This window comes from Oncorhynchus mykiss, chromosome 21 (assembly GCF_013265735.2).
Source record: "Oncorhynchus mykiss isolate Arlee chromosome 21, USDA_OmykA_1.1, whole genome shotgun sequence".
NCBI lineage: Eukaryota > Metazoa > Chordata > Actinopteri > Salmoniformes > Salmonidae > Oncorhynchus > Oncorhynchus mykiss.
Genome location: NC_048585.1, coordinates 47,924,652 through 47,935,919, shown reverse-complemented (window position 1 = coordinate 47,935,919; position 11,268 = coordinate 47,924,652). Strand labels below are relative to the sequence as shown.

The 11,268-nt window shown below is 43.7% G+C and overlaps 1 protein-coding gene across 41 annotated transcripts in view; it reads right to left on the bottom strand.

Moving 5' to 3' along the window:
- Positions 1-11,268, bottom strand: part of LOC110500605 (receptor-type tyrosine-protein phosphatase delta) — a 589,354-nt gene that overhangs the window by 22,098 nt on the left and 555,988 nt on the right. For all 41 annotated transcript variants that reach the window (XM_036958029.1, XM_036958028.1, XM_036958035.1 and 38 more), the window contains 3 exons: positions 4,673-4,848; positions 1,074-1,193; positions 611-765 (listed from right to left, as the gene is read on the bottom strand). In XM_036958029.1, coding sequence (XP_036813924.1) covers positions 611-765; positions 1,074-1,193; positions 4,673-4,848 — 451 coding nt within the window. The remainder of the gene's footprint in view (positions 1-610; positions 766-1,073; positions 1,194-4,672; positions 4,849-11,268) is intronic.

The following is an 11,268-nucleotide window of genomic DNA, read 5'->3' as shown; positions in this document are numbered from 1 at the left end:
AGAGCCTCCTTCAGTATAAATCCCCAGTCTGAGGAGATGCAGACGGCTGCATTCCCGACTCTCTTTTTTGTCTGGAGTTTGGTCCTCCTTCTTATTCGGGGTGTGAAATAAGTCCTTTAGTGTTTTGTAATAACCCCAGGGATAAGCTGGATGCTCGTGGACCTCTGATGCCGGCATGTTAGTGTGGGGAGGACAGGTGTGTGTGTGTGTGTGTGTGTGTGTGTGTGTGTGTGTGTGTGTGTCTGTGTGTAGAGAAGGGATGTTTAAGTTTCGCCAAGGGCACCGACATCGGTAATTCTTACTCTGTTGTAGTAAATACCTTTAAATCAAGAAGAAAAAATAAACATTGGGTAAAGCTAGAAGGAGGACTCCCTCTGGCTCTCAGTCAGTGATATGCAGCTCATGTCATCTATTCCTGTCATTCCTCCTAACCTCCTCCTCTTTTTTTGCTCTCTCTTCCTGGTCTCTTTCTCTCTCCCTCTGTGTCTTTATCTACACCTGTGATTCAGTGAACAGCGCTTGAATGACGAGTAACCTTGTCTGAGACCAGAAGTCCTTAGCTCAGCAGGCTAACATAGCCTATGATAGCAAAATCAGGAGCCTTGCTTACCTGCAATGTACCACCATCGGCCCTGCGTCTGGGGGGTTACAGGCTTTGACCCGTCTTAGGAAGGCCAGGAACGGAGTGGGGTGCTCGGGTACCCCGTGGTCCGGCCAGGCTGTGAACTGGAACTGCCTCACCTCTCTTTTCTCACTGGAGCCATTCTGATAGACAGAGGAAAAGTCTGTCAATAATACTTCAATGCCTTTAGTGGACAGGAGGTGTGGTCTAGTTTAAAATATATATCTTTATAACATCTCAAAGACGCTGCATCAATGATGTCAGGGGAATAGAGTACAGCTACTGGCCCGTGGCTATGGTTCTCAGTTTAACTCAGTTTAATAGACTTTACTCTTGGAAATGGTTGGACTATGTTAGTTCTCTGAGTTCTTGGTACAGACCGGAATTTGGTGTCTGACTTCCAGGTGAAATAAAGATAACGGTTAAATTAATAATAAGAAATCAAACGTACTTTATAAAGTGCAAATGTCCTGACGCAGTATGTGGCCAGCTCCACCGTGTCCAACAGTGTCACCTGGATGAGGCCGTAGGTCTCCGTCCCTCTAGTGGGCCAGTACTGGTCACATTTCACCTGAAATTGAGAGAAAATAAGTGGTTTGGTCAAACCTTTGAACCACTCTGTCTCTAGCCAGGTTCCAACAAATAGAGGCATGATGCAACCACATCCCTAACAACAGTATGAAAAAGTTCTGATCTGATGTGATCTGATCCTCAATGCTCCATTTCTGTCCTCTAACTCTCTGAACGACTGTCTTGAGATAGAACTATACCTAATAGACGTAACTGACGCATGATCATCCAGCTTCAGGAAGGAAAGTCGAGGCGAGGCAAAGAGAGCGGAGCGAGGCTGCTGAGTCTTTCCTACGCTGCCGTGCTGACTTGTGTGATTTCACAATGGAGGAGAACAGGCCCAGCTAAGACGTTCCACTCAAGCCCGACTGTGCTATTTATTAGCCTGACAGGTTCTATAATTACAATCTTAACTGCAGTTTTCCAATCACATTACAGGCAAACGTTTATTATGGTTATAGCATTTTTGTTGTCCAGCAAACAGGCAATAAAACACAACCTCCATTACAGTATTGTCGTTTCGCTGCAAAAGGGAAGCGTGGTGAACTCGAAGAGTCTTCATGCAGATGCCTTACCTCATACACTATACTACCCTCATCTTACATACAGTGGAAGGTAATATACTGCTGCTGAAACTCAACTGAGAATAGATTCTTCTTATTATCAGTGTATAATCAACAGAAAATATGTCTCGAAACAGTCTTACGTGGTGCAGTAAGGATACACAATTTCAATAATCTAAAGATTATTAAAAAAATATATATATATACACATTTCCACAACTTTAGGAAAGTATTTGGAATGATAACAACCAAGTAAAACATTCACTACATAACCAAAAGTATGGGACACCTACCTGTCGAACATTTCATTCCAAAATCATTGGCATTAATATGGGGTTGGTCCCCCCTTTGCTGTTATAACAGCCTCCACTCTTCTAAGAAGGCTTTCCACTAGATGTTGGAACATTTCTGCGGGAACATACTTCCATTCACCCACAAGACCATTAGTGAGGTCGGGGACTGATGTTGGGCGATTAGGCCTGTCATTGTATGCTGTATTGTTAACATTTCCCTTCACTGGAACTGAGGGGACTAGCCTGAACCATGAAAAACAGCCCCAGACAATTATTCCTCCTCCACCAAACTTTACAGTTGCCACTATGCATAGGGAAGGTAGTGTTCTCCTGACATCTGCCAAACCCAGATTATTCCGCTGGACTGCCAGATGGTGAAGTGCGATTCATCACTCCAGAGAACGCGTTTCCACTGCTCCAGACTCCAATGGCGGTGAGCTTTACACCACTCCAGACGATGCTTGGCATTGCGCATGGTGATCTTAGGCTTGTGTGTGGCTGCTCAGCCATGGAAACCCATTTCATGAAGCTCCTGATGGTTGCATTCTGGCAGTTGCATTCTGTCAGCTTGTGTGGCCTACCACTTCGCGGCTGAGCCGTTGCTGCTCCTAGACGTTTCCACTTCACAATAACAGCACTTACAGTTGACTGGGGCCGCTCAAGCAGGGCAAAAAGTTGACGAACTGACTTGTTGGAAAGGTGGCATCCTATGACAGTGCCACGTTGCAAGTCACTGAACTCTTCAGTAAGACCATTCTACTGCCAATGCTTGTCTATGGTGATTGCATGGCTGTGTGATTCATTTTATACACCTGTCAGCAATGGGTGTGGCTGACATAGACAAATCCACTAATTTGAAGGGCTGTCCACATACTTTTGTATATATAGTGTATGAGAGCATCTGCTTCGAGTCAATGTCCATCCTTGGGTTACGAGCAATATACCGAGAGAGCTTCAGATGTTTCGAGCCAATCATCCAAAGGATGTTAGCTACACAATGAAGCTTATTAAATAATCTAAATGCTGTCAAACAAGCTGCTAAACCTTGACAGAGTTCTATAAGGCAGCTTTTGTATGTATTCATAACAGATAACTAGAACCAGACATCAAAACACGCACTCGGGTCTACAATATAGGCTAGCGAATAGTGAAAGCAACCCACTCACAACATCTATTCATTGAGTTCTACCAGACAATACATGTCAGGTAGAATACATTGAATTGTTCTCCTCTTGAGAGATCAAAGTCTCTTGAGAGACCATTTAAACAAGTTAATACAGATCTTTAGAGAAGGAATTGTGTGTAAGTGGCGACCCTGCAACTTGTGGAGACCATGCAGTCTGTTTCTTTGTGATTTCAAACATACACAAGAGACCTTGCAGTGTCAGAGACTAGTGTGTCTTTTCACCTTGAAAGAGTGAAAAGTGCTGTGTGCTTGGTTCTTGTGCCGAGTGACTGACATTTTAGCATTAGCGACATATTCCGCTATAGCTTAAAGGGGCAATCTGCCGTTCAAACCTTCATTATAGTATTGTCGTTTAGCAGTTCAGACAATAACTAAGCGGTCACCCCACAACTATTTTGGTAAATAGCTGAGGGATGGGGCTGTAACCACACATGTAACCACTCTCAAATTCACAGACAGAGCACTGACCATCCATAAAAAAAGTATAGTTTTAACCATGTTTTTTTTAGGCTCTACAGTGTTTGTTTACAATTACATTGTTATCAAAGGAAGGAGCAAAACCAGCTCATATTTTGTGTTCTGACGGGGTAGAACTATTGAACTAAGCTTATGAGGCGTGTATTTGTTAAATTCTTCAACAATCAATGGGTATGTATTATTCATTTCAAAGTTGAAAAAAAAAAATGGATGTAGCAACTGCAGATTGTCCCTTTAAAGCAGTGCTGCTGGCTAGCCTAGTGGCCATGCGACTAACTACACTAACGGTTTAGCAGCACTAATACTAAAAAGGACAAATGGAAAACTCATGTTGTGGCAAATAAAGGAGTGAGTGACATCCATTGGCAACAGAATAGAAATATGAGGGAATCTGAAGGGACATGACACAAAACACACAAAGAAATAGGAACACAGAATGAAAGGAAGAATGGGCAGGTGAAAGAAAATGTTAAGGCAGAGAATTTGCATCACAGAAGAAAATGGAGGAGCCATGAGGAGTCATGAGTTAAGGTATAATGTTGTCGTTTCAATAAAGCTTGGAAGTAAGCTAATGGAAAACAGGCACATTGAATTGTACCTATTTTGCATCTGACAAGTATATCTGGAATCTCTAATTACATTCCGGTATACTTGCTTTACAGACCATGTACACTGATATTAAAATGTAGATGCTTGAGGTAGAACATATAACAACATAGTTACACATTTCAGTGCCTGACTTTTTCTTGTTTACAAATCCAATAATATGACACGTGTCCCATACATGGACATTCAGAGAATTACTAAATGTTGTTTCTTTGACTATGACTAATGTCAGGGTTGAATAACATGGATCTGTGCAATAGACCTAGACCTCTGCTAAAGACACATTCTGCTCAGAGCATGATAATCAAATGAACAATAATGGATCCCATAGGGCTGATCCCAGATCTGTGCTTACCCTCGATCTCTCCTCCAGCTTGGTCATCATGACGATGTTGGCACTCCGCTGTTCCCAGATCATCCTCCAGAAGTCGCCAAACGTCTCAGGCAGCGAGCCCTGCGTGGCGATGTACGCATTCTGCTTCCTGTAGCCGTCAATGTAGTTGGAGTTGATGTAATCACTTCCAGGGATACCTTGGAAAGAGGAGGGAAAGGGATTAGAATGGATGATGATGATGATGATGTGTGTGTGTGTGTGTGTGTGTGTGTGTGTGTGTGTGTGTGTGTGTGTGTGTGTGTGTGTGTGTGTGTGTGTGTGTGTGTGTGTGTGTGTGTGTGTGTGTGCGGTCTGTGTGTGGAGAGTGATTAACCTTGGTTGTACGACACACAGGGAAAACGCAATGAGTGACAAAACAGTGGCTTTAGCTTCAGAGGGATCAATAATGTTAGTCCATCCACTAGCAGGTACTGTGAAAGGTGAAGTCCCACTATGGTAGTGCTTAGAGGTTTAGACCCCTGCTCGTCCGACTCAATACCTTCAGTTGTTTTGACAATAAACAACACTTAATCCTGACTGAGTTCTTTCAAACAAAAAAGGACAACTCCAGGGTTAGTTTTCTTACTCAGGCACTACCCAGGCAAACAGTCTATACTGTGTTTTTCGTTTAAGCTTTGCCATTGTGTGCCTTTTGTGTCATCTATTAACACAAAATGGCGGCCTACTTGTTGAATCACTGTGTGTTTGTTATCTTACTCTTGAATGTAACGATGATTCCAAAAAGAGCATTTCCGCTATCTAACGTGAACTTGAGAGATAGAGTTTGGCTTTGAAAAACGCCTTCTCCCCACCTCTCTCCTCAACCTCACAGAGAGAAAAACAAACAACAAAACCTCCTACTCTCCTCTTTTTTCACTGCTTGCTAAATGAAAGCGCCGTGGTCTTTTCCAATCCGGGAAGAGGAGAAGACGGAGCTGACAGTTAGTCAATGCTTCGGGACTGGCAGTTGAGGGCCCGGTGCACACATGGACGACGAAGATAAGTCTCATCTGCATGGGCGCCACGTTTCCACAGTCAACCCACCCACGCTCCAGCTCTCCTCCCTTCCCCTTTTCTCCCAGGTAACGTATTTAGTACAACCAGAAAAAAAAGAGAATGTGAGCTCATTCAAACCCCAACATTTCTTACTCTTCTTTTCCTCCCTTCGTTTTCCCTCCTAAACCCTTTAGTACAGCCGTCGCCTGGCTGTATAGTTCCATGATGGACAAGGGATAAAGACAATTAAGCCCCCAGCTTTCAAACTGGAAGGGATGGGCAGGGAAAAAGAGACACTATCACAATTTAATGAAAACGAGTGTCTTGATGCATATTTGCTAAATGGTTTCTCGGAAGACAGCTGAAGTGTCACTCATGATTTGTGGAGAATGCAACCATCTGCTTGCAACACTTTCAATATCGTTATCAAGAAAGAAACACAACTAATAACATGGCGCAGATATTAAAACTTGGCAAATGATCGAAGAATCACATACAAAATTGGCAGCTTGTCTTAAAACTGTCTGAAAGTGCCTTGTGTGTTGGCTTTCCATTTATTTTGGTATTAATCCACACTGAAGTAACTTTTGGAAAAAGTTATCTTTCAGAGTACTAGGTTGGCCTGTAACCCCAGGCAAGAGGTCATGAGTCCATAAATGATGTGAGCTAGACCTTTAAAAAGGTTAACATTCACAACGCCGCAGGGCCAGACGGATTACCAGGATGCATACTCAGAGCATGAACTGACCAGCTGGCAAGTGTTTTCACTGACATTTTCAACCTCCCTGACCCAGTCTGTAATACCTACATATTTCAAGCAGACCACCATAGTCCCTGTGCCCAAAAATTGCTCCTGAGTGGTACCGTGGTCTAAGACACTGCATTTCAGTGCGTCACTGCAGTATCTGGTTTGAATCCAGGCTGCATCACATCTGGCCACATCTGGCTGTACCATAGGGCGACGCACAATTGGCCCAGCTTCGTCCGGGTTTGGCCGGGATAGGTCGGCATTGTAAATAAGAATTTGTTCTTAACTGACTTGTCTAGTTAAATAAAGGTTAAATTTAAAAAAAATAAACATTTTTAAATGCCAAGGTAACCTGTCTAAATGAGTATCACCTGTAGCACTCACATCTGTAGCCATGAAATGCTTTGAAAGGCTGGCCATGGCTCACATCAACCTCATCTTCATCACAGACATCCTGGACTCACTCCAACAGATCCGCAGATTACGCGATCTCTATGGCACTCCAGACTGCCCTTTCCCACTTGGACAAAAGGAACACGTTCGTGAGAATGCTGTTCACTGACTACAGCTCAGCGTTCAACACCATTGCGCCATCCAAGCTCACCACTAAGCTAAGGATCCTGGGATTAAACACCTCCCTCTGCAACTGGATCCTGGACTTCCTGAAGGGTTGCCCCACGGTGGTGAAGCTAGGCAATAACACATCTGCCATGCTGACCCTCAACACAGGGGCCCCTTAGGGGTGCGTGCATAGTCCCCTGCTGTACTCCCTGTTTACCCACGACTGTGTGGCTGCGCATGTCTCTCACACCATCATTAAGTTTGCAGGCGATATGACGGTGGTAGGAATGATCACCGACGACGATGAGACTGTCTACAGGGAGGTCAGAGATCTAGCAGTGTGGTGCCAGGATATAAACCTATGGTACATCACTGGGGGCCGAGCTCACTGCCATCCAGGACCTCTATACCAGGCGGAGTCAAAGAAAGGCCCTAAAAATGGGTAAAGACTCCAGACACCCAAGTCACCAGTAAGCGGTCAGCGATTCACCAAGTCTGGAACCAACAGGACCCTGATCAGCTTCTACACTCAAGCTATAAACCGCTTCGACCCTCAAGTTAGGAAAGCAAAGGCTGGCTTTTTCAAAAAGACATTTGCATCCTGTAGCTCTAACTCCAAAAGGTTCTGGGACACTGGAAAGTCCATGGAGAATAAGAGCACCTCCTCCCAGCTGCCCACTGCACTGAGGCTAGGAAACACTGTCACCACCGATAAATACACGATAATCGAGAATTTCAATAAGTATTTCTCTATGGCTGGCCATGCTTTCCTCCTGGCTACCCCAACCCCGGCCAACAGCTCCGCACCCCCAGCAGCTACTTGCCCAAGCCTCCCCAGCTTCTCCTTCACCCAAACCCAGATAGCAGATGTTCTGAAAGAGCTGCAAAACCTGGACCCGTACAAATCAGCTGGGGTAGGCAATCTGGACGCTCTCTTTCTAAAATTATCCGCCGCCATTGTTGCAACCCCTATTACCAGTCTGTCCAATGTCACTTTCGTATCGTCCAAGATACCTAAAGATTGGAAAGCTGCCGCGGTCATCCACCTCTTCAAAGGGGGTGACACTCTAGACCCAACTGTTACAGACCTATATCCATCCTGCCCTGCCTTTCTAAAGTCTTTGAAAGCCAAATTAATAAACAGATCACTGATCATTTCGAATCCCACTGTACCATCTCCGCTGTGCAATCCGGTTTCTGAGCTGGTCACCGGTGCACCTTAGCCGCGCTCAAGGTACTAAACGATATCATAACCGTCATCAATAAAAGACTACTGTGGAGCCGTCTTCATCGACCTGGCCAAGGCTTTCGACTCTGTCAATCACCACATTCTTATCGGCAGACTAAACAGCTTTAGTTTCTCAAATGACTGCCTCGCCTGGTTCACCAACTACTTCTCAGAGTTCAGTGTGTCAAATCGGAGGGCCTGTTTTCCGGACCTCTGGCAGTCTCTATGGGGGTGCCACAAGGTTAAATTCTCAGGCCGACTATTTTCTCTGTGTATATATCAACGATGTCGCTCTTGCTGCGGGTGATTCCCTGATCCACCTCTACACAGACGACACCATTCTGTATACATCTGGCCCTTCTTTGGACACTGTGTTAACAAACCTCTAAATGAGCTTCAATGCCATACAACACTCCTTCCGTGGCCTCTAACTGCTCTTAAATGCTAGTAAAACTAAATGCATGCTTTTCAACTGATCGCTGCCCGCATTCGCCCACCCGACTAGCATCACTACTCTGGAAGGTTCTGACTTAGAATATGTGGACAACTACAAATACCTAGGTATCTGGTTAGACTGTAAACTCTCCTTCCAGACTCACATTAAGCATCTCCAATCCAAAATGAAATCTAGAATCGGCTTCCTATTTCGCAACAAAGCATCCTTCACTCATGCTGCCAAACATACCCTCATAAAACTGACCATCCTACAGATCCTCTACTTCGGCAATGTCATTTACTTGATAGCCTCCAACACTCTACCTAGCAAACTGGATGCAGTCTATCACAGTGCCATCCGTTTGTCACCAAAGCCCCATATACTACCCACCACTGCGACCTGTATGCTCTCATCGGCTGGCCCTCGCTACATATTCGTCACCAGACCCACTGGCTCCAGGTCATCTATAAGTCTTTGCTAGGTAAAGCTCTGCCTTATCTCAGCTCACTGGTCATGATAACACCCACCTGTAGAACGCGCTCCAGCAGGTATATCTCCCTGGTCATCCCCAAAGCCAACACCCGCTTTGGCCGTTTTTCCTTCCAGTTCTCTGCTGCCAATGACGGGAACGAATTTCAAAAATCGCTGAAGTTGGAGACTTATATCTCCCTCACTAACTTCAAACATCAGATACCTGAGCAGCTAACCGATCGCTGCAGCTGTACACAGCCCATCTGTAAATAGCCCATCCTGTCACGTTCTGACCTTAGTTCCTTTATTATGTCTTTGTGTTAGTTTGGTCAGGGCGTGAGTTGGGTTGGGTAGTCTATGTTCTTTTTCCTATGTTGTATTTCTGTGTTTGGCCTGGTATGGTTCTCAATCAGAGGCAGCTGTCGATCGTTGTCTCTGATTGAGAATCAGACTTAGGTAGCCTGTTTTCCCCATTTTTGTTGTGGGTGATTATTTTCCGTGTCAGTGTTTGCTCCATACGGGACTGTGTCGGATTCCATTTATTCTCTTATTCTTTTGTTTTCTGTGTTCAGTTATATTTCATTAAAATTATATTATGGACACTTACCACGCTGCGCGTTGGTCCGATCCTTCCTACTCCTCCTCAAAAGAGGAGGACGAAAACCTTTACAAATCCAATCTACCTACCTCATCCCCATATTGTTTTTATTTACTTTTTTGCTCTTTTGCATACCAGTATTTCTACTTGCACATCATCATCTGCACATCTATCACTCCAGTGTTAATTTGCTAAATTGTAATTACTTCGCTACTATGGCCTATTTATTGCCTTACCTCCTCACACCATTCGCACACACTGTATATAGACTTTTTTTTCTATTGTGTTACTGACTGTACATTTGTTTATTCCATGTCTAACACTGTGTCGTTGTTTGTGTCGCACTGCTTTACTTTATCTTGGCCAGGTCGCAGTTGTAAATGAGAACTTGTTCTCAACTGGCCTACTTGGTTAAATAAAGGTGAAATAAAAAAAATAAAAAAAATAAAATTAGACTGGTCAACAGTAAGTTAAATAGTTAACCAATAGCTACCTGGAATATCTGTGTTGACCCTTTTTGAACTAATCTCCTTTGACTCATCATATACGCTGCTTTTACTGTTTATTATCTATCCCGTTGCCTAGTCACTTTATCCGTATGTATATGTACATATCTACCACATTTACCTTGTACCCCTGCACATTGACTAGGTACTGGTACACATGTATATCATTTATCATTACTCATTGTGTATTTATTCCTCATGTTATTATAAAATAATATAAATATACACTATTTCTAATTTCATTCTCTCTGTATTGTTAGAAAAGGCCAGTAAGTAAGCATTTCACTGTTGGTCTACACCTGTTATTTACGAAGCATGTGACAAATAACATTTGATGAGTTTGTTTCTCTCTGCTGCTACATCATCAACCTGCCTTCACAATTTCAACAATTGGAGAATAACCGGTATACCTGGACTTTAAAAGCTCCTTGATCAAGCAACGGAAAACCGTGATTATGTTGTGATTTCCCACTTTTGGCTGCACTGACCTTTTGAGAAAGTGCTGGCCAGTGACTCAAGTCGGTCCACTTTGAACTGCGTCTCAACAGAGTTAAGAATAGAGTCCAGGGACAGCTTTGAAGCAGAGTACAGTGGAAAACTGACTATACAGATGTCTGCTTACATAATGTGTACTCATCTGGTGAGGAATGTCAAAATGAAAGGAGACATTTTGATGGATGGTTTGGAGTTCAAAGTGGGAGGAAGACACAAAGGTTGGCTAACTAAATGAGAGCGTACAAATTACTTGAAGTGGTACTGAAGTGGTACTCATGTCTTACGGCATACAACAACAACAATATGATGTGGACATGATTAATGACTATGATAAGTCAACAGATGATGCTGAACATGTGTTGTGACTGTTTATGACATCTGTAATAACATTATCATGACATTGTTATGTGGGCCTGTAAGGACCGAGGGGTCAAGTTAAGAGTCCAATCTCGACAGTCAGTCGCTTGCTTGGTGATCTACTTATACAGACAAGTCCCTCGCGCCAAAATAACTCAATCAAAGTAAACAAAGAAGTCCTG